Source organism: Acinonyx jubatus, chromosome D4 (genome assembly GCF_027475565.1).
Source record: "Acinonyx jubatus isolate Ajub_Pintada_27869175 chromosome D4, VMU_Ajub_asm_v1.0, whole genome shotgun sequence".
Classification (NCBI taxonomy): domain Eukaryota; kingdom Metazoa; phylum Chordata; class Mammalia; order Carnivora; family Felidae; genus Acinonyx; species Acinonyx jubatus.
In genome coordinates this window covers 12,258,835-12,278,304 of record NC_069391.1, presented here as the reverse complement: position 1 = coordinate 12,278,304, position 19,470 = coordinate 12,258,835, and the positions used below count along the sequence as shown (strand labels likewise).

The 19,470-nt window shown below is 42.4% G+C and overlaps 1 protein-coding gene across 3 annotated transcripts; it reads right to left on the bottom strand.

Annotated features, from left to right (window-relative positions):
• Nucleotides 1-697: 697 nt before the first annotated feature.
• On the bottom strand, nucleotides 698-10,072 carry PDCL (phosducin like). 3 transcript variants are annotated; one of them, XM_053204659.1, is made up of 4 exons: nucleotides 9,871-10,072; nucleotides 8,244-8,449; nucleotides 5,381-5,562; nucleotides 698-3,004 (listed from the first exon to the last, which is right to left on the bottom strand). In XM_053204659.1, the coding sequence occupies exons 2-4, from the start codon at nucleotides 8,413-8,415 to the stop codon at nucleotides 2,453-2,455; spliced, it is 906 nt and encodes a 301-aa protein (XP_053060634.1). In that variant the 5' UTR covers nucleotides 8,416-8,449; nucleotides 9,871-10,072; the 3' UTR covers nucleotides 698-2,452. The 3 variants fall into 3 exon arrangements, with proteins under 3 accessions (XP_053060634.1, XP_026890842.1, XP_014943903.2); XM_027035041.2 differs by having other exon boundaries at nucleotides 8,244-8,420; nucleotides 9,829-10,071; XM_015088417.3 differs by having other exon boundaries at nucleotides 8,244-8,420; nucleotides 9,871-10,070.
• Nucleotides 10,073-19,470: the final 9,398 nt, after the last annotated feature.

Below are 19,470 nucleotides of genomic sequence, written 5' to 3'. Positions count from 1 at the left end.
GAATCACATAAAGAGGAAGAGAGCTGAGCGTCCGCTTTCAACTCCTTCTCTCCCTTACCCAAATAAGTAAGCCGTTTGGTGATAGCTGCTGTCACTCACCTTGATCCATACATCAGTGATTCCCACGCTTGAACAAGCCTCAGAATCACCTGGAGGGCAGGCAAAGTCTGCATCTCACACAGGGTTCCCAGTGAAGCTGATGCCCAGCTCTGGGACCACATGCCGGGAACCACTTCACAGAACAGGTGAGGTAAGTATTGACACTGCAGAGGTGAGGAAACAGAGCTTCAAGAAGGCTGGGTACCTCACCAGGAGCTGACAGGATTTGAACCCAAATCTTTCTGGACTCCCAAGCCCATGCTGCTTACACTACATCTGAGTAAGAGATTAATACTCAAGGATTTTCCCATTCCATGTCCATTTTATTTTGGAATCTCTGTTCTTGAAAGGCAAAGTTAAGGTTCTGTGAGTGCATATTTTCATTTCTGATTGGAACGAGAGATAGTTTCTAAAAACTATTTTACAAATGCTCCTGTCCCTTCATCCAAGAATTCCTCTTCCAGAAATCTATACTAAGAGAACTATCCAAAATATGGCTCAAAATGCAAAAATGCTGAGTATTTTAGTGAAAAACTGGGAATCTAAATACCCAATATTAAGGAACTGGCTAAATAAATCATGGCATATACAAATGATGGAATATTATGAAGGCATTAAAAAGTATTTATTTAGAATTTTTATAACATGTCAAATTATTTACGGCATCATATTAATAAAATAGAACACGGAACTAAATCCAATAAGCTCTCAATGTTACTAAAAATAGTGAAAAAGGACTGAAGGAAATAAACAAGAACATTGACAACAGTTATCTCTGCTTCTTCTACACTGTCTACAATGAGTTTTTTAAATCAGAAAAACCATGCACTTTCTTCTTACTGATTAACTACAACAGATATTTGTGAGACCCTTCTAGTTAGTCAATTCCTGAATAACCAGGAAAAGCAAAACTGAATTCTAAAGCTAATCTTTTCATTCCAGATTACATTTTCCCTGACCTTAGAATGTACACCGTTTTAAGCAAAAAAAAAAAAAAAAGAGGAGGAAAACATTCAAATGACAATCATTATTATAAATACAAATACAAATAGAAAAAAAAAAAGCCTAGAAAGATTCCTGTGAAAATGATAACGGGAATCATTTTTGGTTGGCGGAAATTATAGGACTCGTAAAAGCTCTTTTTAGCTTAACAATTTTTATCACATTTTCTACAATGGACACCTACTACTTCTGTAGTAAAAAGTCTTTGCTGTTTTTCAAGAGACAACCACGAAGCAAATCACAGCACATCTACACAATGGAATATCAAGAGCCATTTTTAAAATGTGGTAGACTAGTAATAACATGAAAAAAATTTTGATACATATTAGCTGACCATACTATAAAACAGTATGTTCAGAATGATCCCATTGTTTTGTTTAAAAACAAACAAGCAAAATGTCTATGTATACAAAGAAAATACGTTGGAAGGAAATATGCCAAAATATTAATAGTGTTTTACCCTAGATGGTTGGATGGGACATTATTCTAACTTTCTTATTTTCACTTTGTATTGTGGCAAATTTTCCTCTGTTGAATATTACTTTTCAAATATGCAAAAAAAAAAAAAATTTTTTTTAAAAGCTACATTAAACAAAAAAGTCACATTGTTAAATGAGAGAGAGAGAGAGAGAGAGAGAGAGAGAGAGACACAAAGAAATTAGCAAGAGGATCTTATCCAAAGATCCTCCAATTTCAAAAGGCTTCCCAGCTCCAACCCAGCTCTGATGTTTTTAAATCAAGCTGGCCTTCCTGCATCAGGAGCACAGTCAGCCTCAATCCTTCCTCCTATTTAAGACTTAGTAACGTTTCAGCAGGACACTGGCTCCCACAGCAAAGGTCACCCCTCTTGATGGGGCAAACATCATTGTCTGGAACCTTTAAACAAGACCCCGGTAGAGAACATCTGATTACAAGTAAATACAATTTATAATCACTGATGAAGGGGACACACTATTTATGTTGCAAATAACACACTAACTATAGAATTATATTCCCAGGCCTGGCAGAGACCTCTGAGATCATCTGAAGACAATTTCCAGGACACTGTCTTTAGGATGTTATGTAAATATTGACTAGAAACAATAACAGAGATGTCATGCTAGAGAATCTTAAGTAAACAGTTCAAAAGCCTGGTTTCCTGTTTATACAGTTTGAAGTCACTTTGTACTGCTAGCCACAAGGTGATTTAGCATTCCAGTTTAATCTAAGAATTTCTTGACTTTACATATAATAAAAGGGACTACAAAGAACAGCTGGAAAGCCACACAACACAGGAAGGAACAAAAACAAATCCACAGACATGTATCTTCCAGCCCAAACAAGGAGAAATCTATGCAGCTAGACTATCAGTTCAATCTATTTCCAAATCACTGTCCTCACTGTGACAGGTGGCAGAGTTACACACAGACGTGAGCACCAAGACTTCTTTTTCTGGGAGCAATCCAAATTCCTGTAGAAAAGCTTCGAGGTCCACAGCAAAGAAATCTTCCCCCAGCTGGTCAGTGACACGAACAAAATTGCCAATCAACTCACCCCCCTTGTAGATCAGCAGGGCCGGAAGGGCATTCCTGGTGAAGCGACTGCTGGCCCCAATAACTGAGCTCTTCACCCGGCAGAATTTGACAGCTGGGTACTCAGCAGCAAGGCAAATCATGCAGCCGTTCATGGCTTCAGTCCCCGGAATGCCGTCCTCATAAATATGGACCATGATGAGGGTGCTTTTCTGTTCTTTATCGATCATCTCTAAAAACCCTTCTCCACTGGGGATCTCAAACACCTGCTTGAACTGGGGCCCCTTGTGAAGCTGCTGCCGCATCTCTTCCATCCTCTGCTTCCGGTACTGCTGTAGAAACTCCTCGTCATCTCGGTCCTCATTCATCATGGCAAACTCCTTCAGAGTCATCTGCAGGACGACCAGCAGGTGAGCAGAAGAAACACAAACTGAACTCTGTGATAATAGTTAACATGTACCGGGACACGTGGGTGGTTCGGGTGGTTGAGCAACTGACCTCGACTCAGGTCGCGGTCTCATGGTTTGTGAGTTCGAGCCCCCCATTGGCCTCTGTGGGGACAGTGCGGAGCCTGCTTGGGATTCTCTCTCCCTCCCTCTCTCTCCCTCCTTGACTTGCACACGTGCTCTCTTTCTCCCTCTCAAAATAAATAAATAAACTTCAAAAAAAATAGTTAACATGTACCACATGCTTATGTTACGTGAGCTCAGTACCATGCTAAGTGCTCTGTATGCATTAAAGCTCACGAATTCTTACGATAACCCCACTGGGAGGTGATTTCAATTGCCCCCATCTTACAATTGAGATTCAAAGACTTGAGATTATCTGCACCAGTTCACGTAGGTACAAGCCCAGAATTCAAACTGGATTTTTAAAAAATCTAGTCTTTTGGGGCTCCTGGGTGGCTCAGTTGGTTAAGTGTCTGACTTTTGGTTTTGGCTCAGGTCACGATCTCACAGTTCATGGGTTGGAGCTCCACATGGGGCTCTGTGCTGACAGCATGGAGCCTGCTTAGGATTCTCTCTCTCTCTCTCTCTCTCTCTCTCTCCCTCTCCCTCTCCCTCTCCCTCTCTCTCAAAAACAAATAAATAAATTAATACATATATATATATAGTCTTTCAGCTACTGTATTATAATGTCTCTCCCTCCAAACAGACATCAATTAATATCACTTCATGAACTTGTTTCTTTTGCTCAGTCTCGACAATAGATTATTTTATCTACTGTTTCATTTTTGTTGAAAAGACAACACGATACTAAGGAATTTCAAAAATTTAAGAACACTCGTAATTCTTGCTCTGCACCCTCCCCACACACACACATACATACAAAAAACACACAGTCACACTCTCTAATACCGTATTTTGCTTTTTATTACCAGGCACATGCTGACATCATTTTTGCTTTTTTAACAGCAGTTGTGAATGTACCAATTAAGCTATAACCTGCTCTTGCCACTTGGCATTATTACATCACAAATATTTCCCCCTGCTTCTCAATTATTTTTTATAGAATGACGCGTACTGTGCCATATTTTGCTTGACTTCCCCTTTTCTGGCACTGAGCTGGTTTCCAGCTCTGCTCTGCGGTACACAACCCAGGAGGACAGGGACAGGGCTGCTCTCAACCGCCCCATGCGGTCATGTGTTGCTTTATCTGCTCTAATCTCAGCATAAGGAAGCACTGTGAGCAGTGGGCACACAGCCCTGCCGCCAGCTCGAGACACAAAAGTTGTCTTCCTTCTCTGGGCCTGGTGCGGCAAGACATCCCCACACCCGGAACAAAGCCTACCTCTGCCCAGTCCGGCACCAATCAGACGGTGGAGGCCGGGGACCAGAGTAGAGCAGGATGGACATTTCTGCGTCACGGCCAGCACAGCACCGTCCTTCTTCCCAGCCCCCTGCTCCCAGCTTTCCCATCTACCTCGGCCCACCAGAGTGCCTCTGAGCCATTATGGTCAGAAAGTCTAATGCCCTGAAATCCTCCTCCTGCTCCAGGCAAATGACTCCTCATTTAATCCTCTTATCTGCTCCCTGATCCTGGCTGGCATTCCCAGCCAAGAGCTGCTTTGGGCTACAGCCAAATGATCTCAGGCACTCCTTGACATTCACCCATGTTCAGAGGGCAGGTGGAAGGGGAAATAAAAGGTCCTTTTGATACAGGGCAAGTAACAGAGGGTCAGGGGCCTATTTCCAAGTATCTTCCAGAGTGTCCATTTGCTTCTACTGTGTTGCCTTGTTAAGAGTAAATTCTCATGAATAGGCTTCAGGTGAAACAGAGCAGCACCATGGAAAGAGCAAAAAAAAACCTGGGTGAGAATCCCAGTGCTTATGAGCATTTACTAGTTAGATGCCCTGAGCCAAGTCCCCTCTCCTCTCAAAGCATCGGTTTCATCATCTGTAAAACAGGGATAAAACCACGAACTTCAGAGGGTTATTTCTGGCCCAAGGTAAGACTTCCATAAAGCACTTTGAATGGGCCAGGCACTGCGGGGGCCTTTGTACCCAGAGAGCACTGTGAGGTAGAGGGACTGACCTCACCGGACCCCTGACAAACCAGATTCAGAACAGAAGACACACCCCCACCGTCTCCAGTAGCAGAGCTGAGGTTCAAACCCCAGTGTGTCCGAGTTAGGACATGACTCTACTTCCCCTGACACTACACAGCTCTGTGGAGGCCAAATCAAACACCTGCACCTCTTGGATCACTGACCCCAGTTGCAACAGCCAGGAGCGTTTCTCGGAGAGGCCCGGGGGTCTGCTAATTACCTTCCCACTGATCTTCTCCTGGAGCTCCTTCTGTTGGCGTTGCTCCTCCTCTTCGTCCAGATGGGACCTGCAGGTCATTGACAGCTTCTTGATCAGCCGTTCCATTTCCCGGCACTGCTCCTCCCTTTGCTCAGTCTCCAACTGTTTGAAGCGGCGCCAGTCATTTATCACCCCTTTTGGACCTGGGTCGATGGTGAACATGGAGGTGACCAAGAAGAGCAGGCAGAGAATTACGGACCAGCTCACATCTGTCTAACGCTTGCCCCACCGACTGCACGGTAACGCTCACGCGGGGCAGCATGGTCCACGTAGTGACGTCCACTGCAGCGTGGCTTGCGATAATTAAGGGGCTGAGCTAAAGACCCGATATTAGGAGGTGCACTAAATAAGTTATGACTTATCTACTCAAAGGAAAATGAGGCAACTCGTAGAAAGAATGAGGTAGCTATAGGTTTTCTTGCCGTAAAAGATGTTCAAATACATTAGGTCAAAAAAAAAAATAAAGAGCAAAATGCAGAACAATGTCATGGTACGATCATCCAATTTTTAGAAAAGGAATTGCCTGTGTATGTACAAATATTTACAGGTATTCGTATATGTGCACATACATTTGTATGTTCGTAGAAAAAGGACTAAAGAAGAATAAGCCAACCGTTAACAGAAGCTGTCTCTAGCTAGTAGGCTCCAAGAGGACTTGTGAAACAGAACTTCTATTTTTTTCTTTCTACCTTAATACATTCTGTATTACCTGGATTTTTATAACAAGATTGTGGCAGGTTGTTCTGTTATTCAAGTTACCCCCAAGCCTCCCTGCCCCTTGCCATGTAACTTGTAGGACCTCTTATGGGATGAGTACATGCATCCCCAGCCCACTGATGTTGGGTTTGGCCACGTGATGTGCTTTGGCCAATGGATTCTGAGCAAAAGATTTATGAGCCATTACGTTTCCAACAGCCCTCTCTTGCTCGCTATACCTGGTCATGAAAAGGCATGTCCCGGTCAGGGGCTGCTCTTTCAACCCTTCCCTAGAATGACAGGACATATGAAGCAAAAGGAGGGCTGCTGACCCACACCAGCAGCAAGTAACACATTTGAGAAATACACCTTCACTCTCACGAGCCACTGAGATTTGGAGGCTATTTGTTACTGCAGAAAAAAATATAAAAATCTATGTGAGAAAAACTTTAAAATGCTACCAAGAAACACTAAGAAAGACCTGGTTAAATGGAAAAGCAATACCATATTCCTGACTAGGAAGACCCAACATCACAAGGGTGCCAACAACCCCTAAATTAATTTATATATTTAATGTATTCCCATGTGTGCACGTTCCTAAATTTGCTTTGGAAAAATAAGAAAGCAAAAGTTGAGGGGTGCCTGGCTGGTTCAGTCAGTACAGCACGCAGTACCCAGTCTTAGGAACTCTATCCCATGTTGAAGGTAGAGCCTACTTAAAAAAAAAAAAATTGGGGGAAAATGATGGCACAGAAGAGTACTGAAGGTCAACCAGCCCCACCATATACTAAACATGTAACACAGTAATTAAAAACAGTGTGATGTAGCACAGTAAAAAACAAATCAATGAAAGAAACTACAAAGTATAGCTAAAGATAAAAATATAAACAGAAATTCAATACATGATAAGACTGACATTTCAAAGCAATGGAGAAAAGACAGCTAATTCAATAAATGGTGTTGAAATAGTGGGTAAAATATGAAAAATACTAACGTGAAGCCCTGCCACATACCTTGCACCAAAATGAATTCCAGATTAATCAATATTTAAGTATAAAAAAATCATAAAAGTATTTTAAAAAGGCATGGGAGAACTTTTTATAATCCTGGAGAGAAAAAAGACCTTTTCGGTAAGAAACTAAATTAAGAAACTATAAAATAATGCCTTCAGGTACATAAAAATAAAAATTTTCTGCCCAGAAAAGAACACAAAGTCAAAAGACAAACCACAAATTGGTAGAAATATTTACAGCTCATACCACAGATTAGTTTCCTTAAAACAAAGCTCCCTAAAAAGAAAAAGACCAATCACCAAATTTTAAGAATGAGCAAAGGACAGGAAACTCACTCTTAAAGTTATAAAAGATGGGGCGCCTGGGTGGCTCAGTAGGTTAAGCCTCCGACTTCAGCTCAGGTCATGATCTCATAGTTCTTAAGTTCAAGCCCTGCGTCAGGCTCTGTGCTGATAGCTCAGAGTCTGGAGCCTGCTTTGGATTCTGTGTGTGTGTGTGTCTCTCTGCCCCGCCCTCTCTCATAAATGAATTAACATTTAAAAAAAATTGTTTTAAGTTATAAAAGAGGTTCGGTGTCCCTCTTGAAAAGGTAGGAAATAAAACTTCAGTGAGTTACCATTTGTCATCCATTGAGGATGGCGAAGATCACAAATTCTGGTAACACAGTAGGAGGGCAAGTGTCTGGGGAAAAAACACATTGCTGGTTATAGATAAACCAGTGCCACTTCCACTGACAGCAATTTGGAAATATTAAAATGTAAAAGTATAAATATGCCATTTCTAGGAATTTATACTAGAATTGGTATATATTGGTATACATTTATACCAATATATGCATACCTATGACTTAAGTGACATCAAACAACTATTAATTTGAGAAGCCGGATTCAAAAGCAAGTCTGTGTTTACTGTGTGTGATCGGTCTGTGCATGCTGTGCACAGAAGTCTGCACTGTGCACTGAGATGGCCAGAGCACACCCAGGGAAATGCCCACAAAAGGTTATCTCTGGAAGTGGGACTGGAATTAGACAGCAATGATCAGGAGACTTCTGACTGATACCTATTTAATGGACATTTTTTTAAACCTGTTCCCTGAGCTCAGGGATTTCCAGTACCTGTGTTGACTGAGATGCCTTCCCCTGCCAACTCTGCATCTGCAGGCATCGAACTGCCGGCCAGGGCGCCACTGCCTCTGTCCTTGTCCTCGTGGTCGCTGTCCTCATCCTCACTGCTGCTGTAATAGTACTGGAGCTTCTCCCCCAGCAGCTTATCATCCAGGGTTGTCATGGCTCCTGAGAGAGGCAATGTATCAGGCTCTTTGCTGACGTGACCCAGACAGACATGAATCGGATGACTAGGGGCTCACTTATGCTGAGATCCTGCTATTTACAGGACCCTAACATTGACTTTTTTCATAAGCAGGACCTCAACAAATCCATACCATAATTGTGCTCTTTTTGTAGAAGGTAAAACTAAAGCCCAGATAAGGGAAGCTTCTTTGCCAAACTTCACAGCAAACGGTGGAGCTGGGATCAAACCCTAGGATGCTTGACTCCAAGAGACTGAAGATGTGAGTCACTGTCTTCTGTAAACCATATCCTGTACTGTGTTAGCTAGGAGAAATCTGCTTACTGATTGGAGGTTTAATCTACACATGCTTTTAGGTTTTTCTACCAACTAAGACTGCTGTGCTGGGTCATTGAAAGTTGGGTAAGAATCCTCAGGAAAACCTCCAAACAGCAGCATCAAGAGCATGATGCTGAGTCACTGTCTAAGCCAATCACTGATCTGTCTCTTGCCCTCAACATCCCCAGTGGATGGATGGGCTCTGAAAGCCCTACCAACTCTGGTTAAAAGAAGGGCCCGTGATAAGATTTTACTAATTCCCAAGAGTTTAAAGGACAATGGTTAGAACCAAGAGCCTGCATCAGAAGAAGCCAGGGGCATTTGGAGAGAGAGGTGCAGCTTAGCCCCTCACAGGCCAGCTTGCCTTTCCAGCAGGGAGGGTGACAACTCTAGTCCTCTAAGTATCGAAATACTAGGATTCCTTCAGTAAAGACTTATCACCCGGACTGTTAAACTCCGTTACAAAGTGGCTCTCCCACCCGGCAGGGGGCCTTGAAAGCAGGGACCTCCAAGGCCTAGCACAAGGCCTCCGCACAATTCACTAAGCACTTGAGGACACAGCTTGGATCGGACGGGAATGAGAGACCGCAGTAGAAGGACAGAGAAGGTGCACAAGAGGCAGGGTTTACTGAGAGAAACGTGCAGGTACGGGGAGGGGTGGGGGTTTCGGGGAAACAGAACCAAACTTAAAGAGGCTGGCGACTCAGGCGGTGCAAGACCAGCAGAGAGACCAGGTAGCGGTGTGCTAGGTAAGGGCGGGGCCTCTGAGGAGGATGGGGCCAGGGCGGGCCAGTGGAGAGGTTCCCGGAGGAGGCGGGGCCAGAGAAGGGCGCGAGGAAGGCGGGGCCAGGGCGGAGTGGGGCTGGGCTGGAAAAAGCGGAAGGGCTCTCGGAGGAGGCGGGCTCGTGGAGGGGCGGGGGGGGCGGAGCCAGCGGAAGGGCGGTGGAGGGGCGCGCGGAACCTTTGGGGGAGCCTGGTGGAGGTGGGGCCAGAGGAGGAGGCAGGCAGAGAAGCTGCAGAGGCCTGGGGGTCGAGGGGGATCACAGACATCACCGAGCACCGGCATTCCATCACCTCCCACACGTATTCCATGCCCGCCGCTTCTTCCCGACTGACCTCAGTGCAGTTACCCGGCCTAGGTCAGTCTGGACGCCTTCGGGCTGGCAGCTTCAGCGACTTCGAAGGAAGGGAGCGCTCGGGTGAACGAAGAGAAGTGGGTCGGCGCCTTGAGCACTAAGAGAAAAGCCGCCGGAGTCCCGACTGCGCGGACCAATGAGGCGGCCTTCCTGCGGTCGGGCAGACACGCTGCCCAATTAGGAAAAGCCTCCTCTGGTGGTTGAAGGAACGGCTACGGGTCCTCCTTTGGGACAAAACACCTCGACGACAATAATACATTTCAATTTGCTTTGTTTTACTTTAAATGAAAAGATACACTGCATATACCCAATTCTGAGTAGTAAGAAAAGTTTGTTTAGTTATCTTTGAAGTTTCTGAAATCATTTTATATGTGTTTTTCATTGGTTCTTAATAACATCGCGACTCTTATGACAGACTCAGACGTTAATTTGCCCCAAAATAAAAAAAAAAGCCCGGTCCTTGACAAAGCTATGTGAATTCCTGAACTGGATTCTAGAACAGAAAAAAGGACACGAACGGGACAACTAACGGAATAAGGTCTATTAACGATAGTAGTGTATGAACAGTTTTAATAATTGTACTATGGTTAAGATGTTAATCTTTGAGGATTCTTGGTGAAGAATATAGGAGAACTCTATGCTACTTTTGCAACTTTTTTTAAAACCTAAAATGATTTCAATTTCTGAGTCCTTATTAAGGTGTCCAGTACACAACCATAAAGTAGAAAGCTTTGTGCAAATTGAATCCTTCAAAACATCCTAAAACAATACACTCTAAAATAGGGCTCTTAATTTGACAGAGAGATTCTCAACTTGCAGTTCTACAACCACCTGAAATTGTCTGCAAATTTATTATACAGGCCCATTTTTCCGAGAAGCTGTTTGTTTAGACTATCAAGACTGAGAACTCCCCTCCCCAAATTTAGGAAAAACCATCCCATGGACATCCTATGGTTTTTTGTTTGTTTGTTTGTTTGTTTGTTTGTATTTTTGTTTGCAGAGTGAATAATCTTACCTTAATCAGATCGGTGTGAACAATTAACCAACTGGAGGATGCTTGTGATTTGCTTTAAGTGACAAGCCAGCACCCAGCAACAGAGCCTCTGCATGGCCCATTCCCTGTAAATATCTGTTAAATGAATGCTAGATGGATGCTTTGCTTTTAATTTTCTTGACATCTCCCTGAAGCAGGGATCTTCTTTATCCATGGACTGTCCTTTGTCCTTCAAAATTCACTTTAAATTGAAGGCTGTAATCCTCAGTGCTTCAAAGATCCTTGTTTCCCTGGGCAGGTTACCCTCCCACTCATTAAGAGAAGAAATTCACATCTCTTTCCCAAAATATGCAACACTCTCTCCTCTCTCCTGGCTCAGTTTACCACCTTGATTCTTATTTTGCCTGAAAAACAGAAGCAATCAAAAGGGACTTGCACTTGAGGCCACCGTGAAAATACACCCACAACCCTTGCATCTCCCATTCCATGGGCACCCATTCGTGACAGAGCACCCATTCCATGAATCACTCCTGCAGTGAATCCTGCTCCTCCAGCCTAGTAAAGGACTCTGTTCCTGCAATTACCTCCTCTCTGACTCCCTGCATATTCAAACTTCCTTTCTACAGTTTGCTAATATGCTTTCCTGGTTCTCTTCCAAAAAAAATCCTCTCAGATACCATTTTCCACCGTTCAGATAGTTAAATATCGGAAGCTTTGACAATAGCTTGACTGTGGAGAATGCATCACTGGTGAGGTGTAAATTGATACAATTCTTATAGATGAGAAATATCTGTCAATATTAAAAAATATATACCTTTAGTCCAGTGACTCCACTCCTGGAAGTTCTTCCTATAGATATACTTGCATGAACATAGTATTTCGTTGAAAAAAAAAAAAAAAAAAAGGAAGGTGGAGAACATTATGTATTAGTTTCTTGCCTTTTGCATAAAAAAATATGGACAAATAGGGGCACCTAGACAAATAAGGTGGCTCAGTCAGTTGAGTGTCCAACATCAGCTCAGGTCATGATCTCACAGTTTAGGGGTTCAGGCCCTGCGTTGGGCTCTGTGCCTACAGCTTGGAGCCTGGAGCCTGCTTTGGGTTCTGTGTCTCCCTCTCTCTGCCCCTCCCCTGATCATGCTCTGTCTCTCTCTCAAAAATAAATAAACATTAAAAAAAATATGGACAAATAATGTTATTTGCTTATATATGCATAAAGAAAAGCACTGAAGAATACATAAGAAATAAAATAGTTATCTTTGAGAGACAGAGGCAAGTCAGGAGTGGAAGACTTTTTAGATATGTTTATATGCGTATGTTCTAGAGTTTAAGAATAATTTTTTGTAGTTAATACTCCCTGAAATTGTCCCTTCTGGTGCATTTTTTTCTCTTAAAATTTTTCTTAACATTTTATTTTTTTGAGAGACAGAGACAGAGTGTGAGCAGGGGAGGGGCAGAGGAGAGGGAGACACAGCATCCAAAGCAGGTTCCAGGTTCTGAGCTGTCAGCACAGAGCCTGATGCGGGGCTCGAACCCATGAACTCGAGATCATGACCTGAGCTGAAGACAGACGCTGAATCAACTGAGCCACCCAGGAACCCCCTTTCTGGTAGAGTTTTAAGTCTGATTTTCATTGATGTCTCTTTTAATATACTCACTCTCCTGGTTGTATACAATGGAGGGATATATCTAGTGGTGTCCTCACTGGGAATATTGTTTGAATCTGTCAGGAATATGATTGTATGTATTAGTCAGTTGTCTAACAATACTCAACAGGACTGCTGAACTTAGCAGAATTTGGGGGTGGTGTGTATTATGACGTTTCTGTTTAATGGGAGTACCATGTGTAATTTATAGTTCTTAAAGGATTTTACTTGTAAGATTTTATTTATCAGTAGATCATACTGAAAGTATTTTAGTAGGAAAACCTAAATCCATAGCTGTTTTGTGACTGTTAAAGCACTCGCATTTTTTTTTAAGAAAGAGAGAGAGCGTGCAAGCAGGGGAAGAGGGTAGAGGGAGAGAGAGAGAATCTTAAGCAGGCTCCACACTCAGCCCAGAGCCCCTGCCAAGGGCGTGATCCCATGACCCTGAGATCGTGACCTGAGCAGAAATGAAGAGTCAGATGCTCAACCTACTGAGCCACCCAGGTGCGTTTGCCTTTTATCAAGGGAAAATCTTGATCTAACCAAAATATTTATAAACCTTTGTGAAACATATTTGAAAATTTGAAGTAACTGAATAAAATTCATATAAAAGTGTTTAAATGCCTTAAGGCATGGGCTTCAAGGCTTGCTCTACCCTTACAGTTTTTCCAGATTACGAGGTAAAACAGGATTTGGTCTTCCACTGAGTTTCCCACCAATATTTTTGTAAGTTTAGAACAAAATTGTCCCTGTCACTGGATTTTTTTCTTATAGAAGTATTAAAGGTCTAGAGATGGTTCGGGGTGACATTAAACAGTATAAGGATTATTTGCAATAATGAGTCTTTTCCTTTCCTTTCTTTCATTTCCTCTTTTTTTCTCTCCCCCACCCCCCACCTTTTCTCTCCCTCCCTCCTTTTCCTTCCTTCCTTCTTTTTTGGGGTGTGTGTGGCCAATTTGTGGCAATTGAGCGTCTTTCTTATTTTGAAATTAAATTTGGGTATTAATAATTATACAATCAATAATAATTATTTATATAATATTTATTTTTATTTAATTTTTTACATTTATTTATTTTTGAGAGACAGAGGGAGACAGAGCACGCGTGGGGAGAGCAGAGCAGAGTGAGCAGAGAGAGAAGGAGACACAGAATCTGAAAGCAGGCTCCACAGAGCTGACAGCACAGAGCCCGACGCGGGGCTCAAACCCACAAACCGTGAGATCATGACCTGAGCTGAAGTCAGACGCCCAACCGACTGAGCCACCCAGGCGCCTCGATATAATATTTAGATACATGTCTCTACAGTTTTAAAAGTGTTATCTTTAATGCAGGCTTTAATTTTGTTAACTGAAATTTTCTTTAGATGTTGGGTTGACTTTAAGGAGCAAATTTCTTTCTTTTTTTAAATATTTATTTATTTTGAGAGAAAGTGAATAGGAAAGGAGCAGAGAAAGAGGGAGAGATAATCCCAAGCAGGCCCCATGATGACAGCACAGAGCCCATTGTGGCGCTCAAACTCACGAACCCATGAGATCATGAACCTGAGCCGAAACCAAGAGTCAGACACTTAACCGACTGAGCCACTCAGGCACACCTAAATTTCTTTTTAAAGTTTTGATTAAGGCATCTGAGAAAAATCAGAAAAACTCTTTGCTTTCATAGCTTTAGTAACTATTTTTCTTTAAATAGCTCACACACTTAAAATGTAAGGAGCACAAGTTTGTTTGTTTTTTTTTTAGAAATATTTGAGTTTCTCTTATTTCATATACTTTTAAATCTCTATAAGCCAATCAAAATGGAGCTTCATTAAATTTTGAGATCTTATAATAACAGATATAACCTTTATTCTGTTAATATGGTAGATTACACAAGTTGATTTTCATATGCTAAACAAACTTTACGTTCCTGACATAAACCCAATTGGATATGGTGTGTGTGTATACACACATATATATACACACCTACCTCAGTGGGTCTAGCAATAGTCTTCCCATGGCCTTGTCAACATGAAAATTGGTGCCCGGAAGACCTGCCTGCATGGTCACTCAAAGGCTTCCTGTCTGCGGTGATGCCAACGACCTCCACAGATTCCTGTGTAGCTCACTTGCAGTCCGGAGACTTGCTCTCTGCTGGCTAGCAACCAGTTCCAGCCTGGGCAGACCAGCAAACATCCCTGCTGTCCAGCGGGCTGAACTTCAACTTCTGCACCGAAGTTTGAACTACAGTCTTGGTAAGGGGGGGCTCTTTCCAAGTAGGGAAGGGAGCCATATGGAATTTCTCTAAGCCACAGGGTACCATATGGCATTTCCTTTTATCTTATGGTCATTTATTAGATCTTAATAATTCTTTGTGTGAAACTTCCCCTGTATGGTTTGTGTCTCCCGACTGGAGATAAAGAGGTCACTAGGTCTAGTCCACACTCAGGGAAAGGGGATTACTCAGAGCATGAATAACAGGGGTGGGCGGGGAGGTGTATCAGTCCCTGACAGTGGTCTGGACCAGGTGACTTGCTTCTAAGTAATAATGACAAAAGAGATGGGATCTTGCTTGCTTTCAAGATCAGGTTACAAAAGATTGTGACTTCTTTATAGCCACCCCTCCACTCCTCCCTCTACTCATCCCCCCCCCCCCCCCCCCCCCCCCCGCCACCCAACACCTGACTTACAGCCTCCTCCCACCCCCTGCCCCCAGTCTCCCACTCCTCTTGGTTGCTGCTTAGATGAGCCTAACCACCATACTGATTGTGAGAGTTTCACATGGCAAGGAACTGAGGGCAGCCTTCAACAAATAAAAAAACCGAGGCCCTCATTCCAACAGTTCAGGAGGAACTGAATCCTGCGAACAATCCAGGGAGTGGGCTTGGAAGCAGATGCTTCCCCAGGTGAGCAGGGAGATGACTAAGGCAACCTGTGAGACCTGAAGCACAGGACCCATTGAAGGTTACATGCAGATTCCTGACCCAGAGAAACTATGAAATTATTGATGTTGTTATACTAAGCCACTAGGTTTTTGGGTAATTTGTTATGTGACAATAGCTAAGTAATACAAGAGTTATGCCAATTTTTCTTTTGATCTTGTATCTGTTTTGGTAAATAGTATGTTGAAGGGAATTTGTCCATTTTTAAGTTAAGACTGTTTAAGTCCAGTTTATCCATTTCTTTCAGAGGTAGGCCAGGCATACGAATTTATTTACTCATAAAATACTTGAGAAACAAAAATCTTATGTGCACACAAAAATATGTATACAAATGTTCATAGCAGCTTTATTTGCAATAGTAAAAAATTTGAAACAACCCAACTGCTCTTCAGTGGGTGAATGTTTAAACAAACCGTGGTACATTTACTACTCGGCAATTAGAAGGAACAAATTACTAATACATGTGACAATTTGGATGGATCTCAAGGGAATTAGGCTGAGTGAAAACAAGCCAATCTCAAAAGGTTACATCCTATATAATTTCATTTATATAACATGCTCAAAATGACAAAATTATAGAGATAGAGAACAGATCAGTGGTTGCCAGGGGTTAGGAATGAATGAGGATAAGGGAAGGGAATGGATGTGGATGTAAAGGGGTAGCAGGAGGGATCAATGAGGTGACAGAACACTGTTACCTTTTTCTTTTTTTCCAGTTGTTATCTTGGGAGTAGTGGTGATTCCACAAATCTACATGTGATAAAACTGAATACAGCCACACACACACACACATGTGCACGCACATGTGCAAATGAGTACATGTGAAGCTGGTGATATCTGAATAAGGTATGTAGATTGTTACAAATGTCAACTTCCTGGTTTTGATATTATACTATAGTTATGAAAGATGCCAGCAGTTAGGAAATGGTGTGAAGGGTACACGGGTCCTCTGTTATTTTTCCAACTTCCTGTGACTCTGTTAACTATTTCAGAATACAAAGTTTAAAAAAAAGAAAAACAGTTGAACTCATCCAGTCTCTTGGGTTACAATATCTATTTTAGATAGGCACCCCACTCCCACCCCAACTCTCCATCCAGTTTTCATGAAGGTTCACTTTTTAGTAAAGACCTTAAGAAAGGGAGTATCTAGTCATGAAGACATCTGGTGAGGGTGGGGGCAGAAGACTTAATCCTTAGAGATTAGCAAGCATAAAGGCCCTATGATGGAAGAATGCCTGGTTTGGTGGGCAGTGAGTTTGGAGCATAGTAATAAGCATAGGAGCAAAGAACCAAGGCTTGGGCTTTCAATCTGATGATGATGCATTTGAAGGGTTTTGAGCACAAGAATGAAATAATCAGACTTAACAGTTTAAAGGGATCATTCTAGCTGCTGAAGGAAGGTGAGGGCAGAAGCAGGGAGAACAGGAAGCTATTCAGGCTAATTCAGGTGAAAGATAGTAGTGGCTCAGACCTGGGTGGTGAGAAGTGGTCAAATTCTGAATACATTTTGGAGGTAGAGCAGACAGGATTTGCTACTGGACTAAGAGGGACGGATAGTGATTGAGGGGGAAGTATCTGAAATGGGGAAGACTGGAGGTGTAGTTTGGGGAGTGGGGGGAATACCAGAAACTCAGTCTGTGACATGTTAAGTCTGAGAAGTTTCTTAGGGATCCAGACAGGGATGTCTGGCAGACTGACCTATCTAAAACTGCCCACAGTGCTGAGAATTACCACTCCCACCTTACAAAATCTCATCAGTGGGTTACATTATATTCATTCTGGTTTTACTCCTCATTATCTAAATTCACCTTTTACTTCTTGTCTATCTCTCCAACTAGAAGTTTCACGAAGTTAGGGACTAGTTCACTCCTGTATCCTTAATGCCTGGTACATAGTAGATCCTCATAAAAAAATATTTGTTGAATGTCTCCGAGAACCATATGGGCCTGAACATTTGACAATGGATGTTATTTAATACCTTGGCTAAGACAGGTCCCAAATCTATTTTCATTCATTATAGCAGTGGTGCCCAAACTTCTCTGCACATTGGAAGCATTCGGGGAGCTTTAAAAGTACTAATGCCTTGGTCCCACCCCAGAGACTGTGATTTAATCGGTCTTATGTGTGTTCTGGGCTTTGGGATTTTTAAAAGATCCCTAGGTGATTGCAATGTGTAGGTAAGTTTGGAACCACTGCACTGTGGAATTTTCAATTGTATCTTAAAGGAAATAAAATCTTCCTGGAATTTCATTTCCTTCAGTTTCCTCTCTTTTGCTTGGATCAACTATCCATGTTTCTTCCTCTTCTTCCTGATCTAAACTGTCACTCCAGGGCTTATACAAGATTACATGTCTCACAAATAAGGGTCTGTTCTCAGCAACAAGATCTGGGACTCTAAGCCAAATCTAATCCACTATAGTGTGTAGATGTCTAATATCTTCTCTCTACAACAAATCGTCAATGGCTGTCTCCTGCTTTCCAGATTCACTCCTCTCTCCCTCCATCCCTGCTTGGCCACCTCTAAACACTTCTTACCTAGATTGCTGACCTGGCTTCTCTGCTGGTCTTTCTCCAGCCTCACCTCACACTGCTACCAAAGTGATCTTTCTAAAACCCCAAATTGTTCAGATCATCTAACTTCCAAGACTCCCTGTCTTTTTATTATGGTATTGTGTCCTTCATAGAGATCCCTACCTACCTCATCTAGTCATGTGAATTCAGGCAAATTCTCTCCCTTAGTTTTCTCACCTGTAAAATGGTGACAATAATGGTCCTAGATTTTAATATACCTGTAGCACTTAGAACTGTGTCTGGAACATATTAAGTGCTCTAAGAGTTACGTAAACTATTCCTTAAAAACTCCTTGCATTGTAACACTTACAGCTAAAACAGGTTCCAATCGTCACCCTCACTCACTGCCTTTGGGAGGTAGAACAGACTTGAGTCTGACTCCACTACTTTCTAGCTGTGAGTCTTGGGCAAGTTACTTAACATTTCAGATAGAAAATAGGGATAATATCTACAGAGAAGAACTGTTCAGGTACAGAGTGGGTTGTCGTGAAGGTAGGGTAGGTGCTTGGGTGTTTATTCCCGTCTCTGCCTGGTGACCTGTTATTCAGCCTACAAAATCTAGCCTGGGATCATTTCTCAAAGAACCATCTCCTCTGGCTTACCACCACTACCATCTGCCCCATAATTTACCTTTTGGAGTTTCCATACACCCTACATTAGAACATAGCTCACTGAGCTGGTTATTCAGATCTGTCTTCCCCATTTTCTACACTGTGAGCTTCCAGAGGAAGGGTTCGTGTTTTATTGAACTTAATGACCAGCACGGACTAGGGCTTATTATATTTATGTATTTGTCCTATTTCCTTCCTCACCTAGACTGTGAACTGCTAGTATTATCTATGCCCTCATTTCCCATACAGAAAGTACTTTATCTATATTTTAATGACTGAAGTGACTGGGTTACAAAATATTTCAACCTTCCTGGTCTATTCATTCTTCAGATCCTTCCCAGGAACGTATGCGTGAGGCAGGCAATTATTTATTTATTTTTAAAAGATTTTTAGGAGTGCACCTGGGTGGCTCAGTTGGTTAAGCATCCAACTTCGGCTCAGGTCATGATCTCGTGGTTTGTGGTTTCGAGGCCTGTGTCAGGCTCTGAGCTGTCAGCACAGGAGCCTGCTTTGGATTCTGTGTCTTCCTCTCTCCCTGCCCCTCCCCTACTCACGCCACTCTCTCTCTCTCTCTCTCAAAAAAAAAAAATAAATAAAATAAAATTAAAAACATTAAAAAAAATATTTTTAAGTACAATCTACCCCTCAACGTGGGGCTCAAACTCACAACCCCAAAATCAAGAGTCGCATACTCTACCAACTAAGCCAGCCAGGCTCTCTGAGGCAGGTGATTATTTAAATCTCAAGGAGTATCCTGGTAGCTTAATTAAGCCAAAATGTATACCAAGGATATCAATATAACTAAAATGCACCATGAACTTAATATTGACACTAAAACAAC

Bases quoted from the DNA above. Each gene is read 5' to 3' on its own strand.
- PDCL (XM_053204659.1), bottom strand. From the start codon at position 8,415: ATGACAACCCTGGATGATAAGCTGCTGGGGGAGAAGCTCCAGTACTAT. The intron at 5,563-8,243 runs GTACTGGAAATC...CCATCGACCCAG, and splicing joins AGGCATCTCAGTCAACACAG to GTCCAAAAGGGGTGATAAAT. The intron at 3,005-5,380 runs GTAATTAGCAGA...GTCGTCCTGCAG, and splicing joins AGGAGAAGATCAGTGGGAAG to ATGACTCTGAAGGAGTTTGC.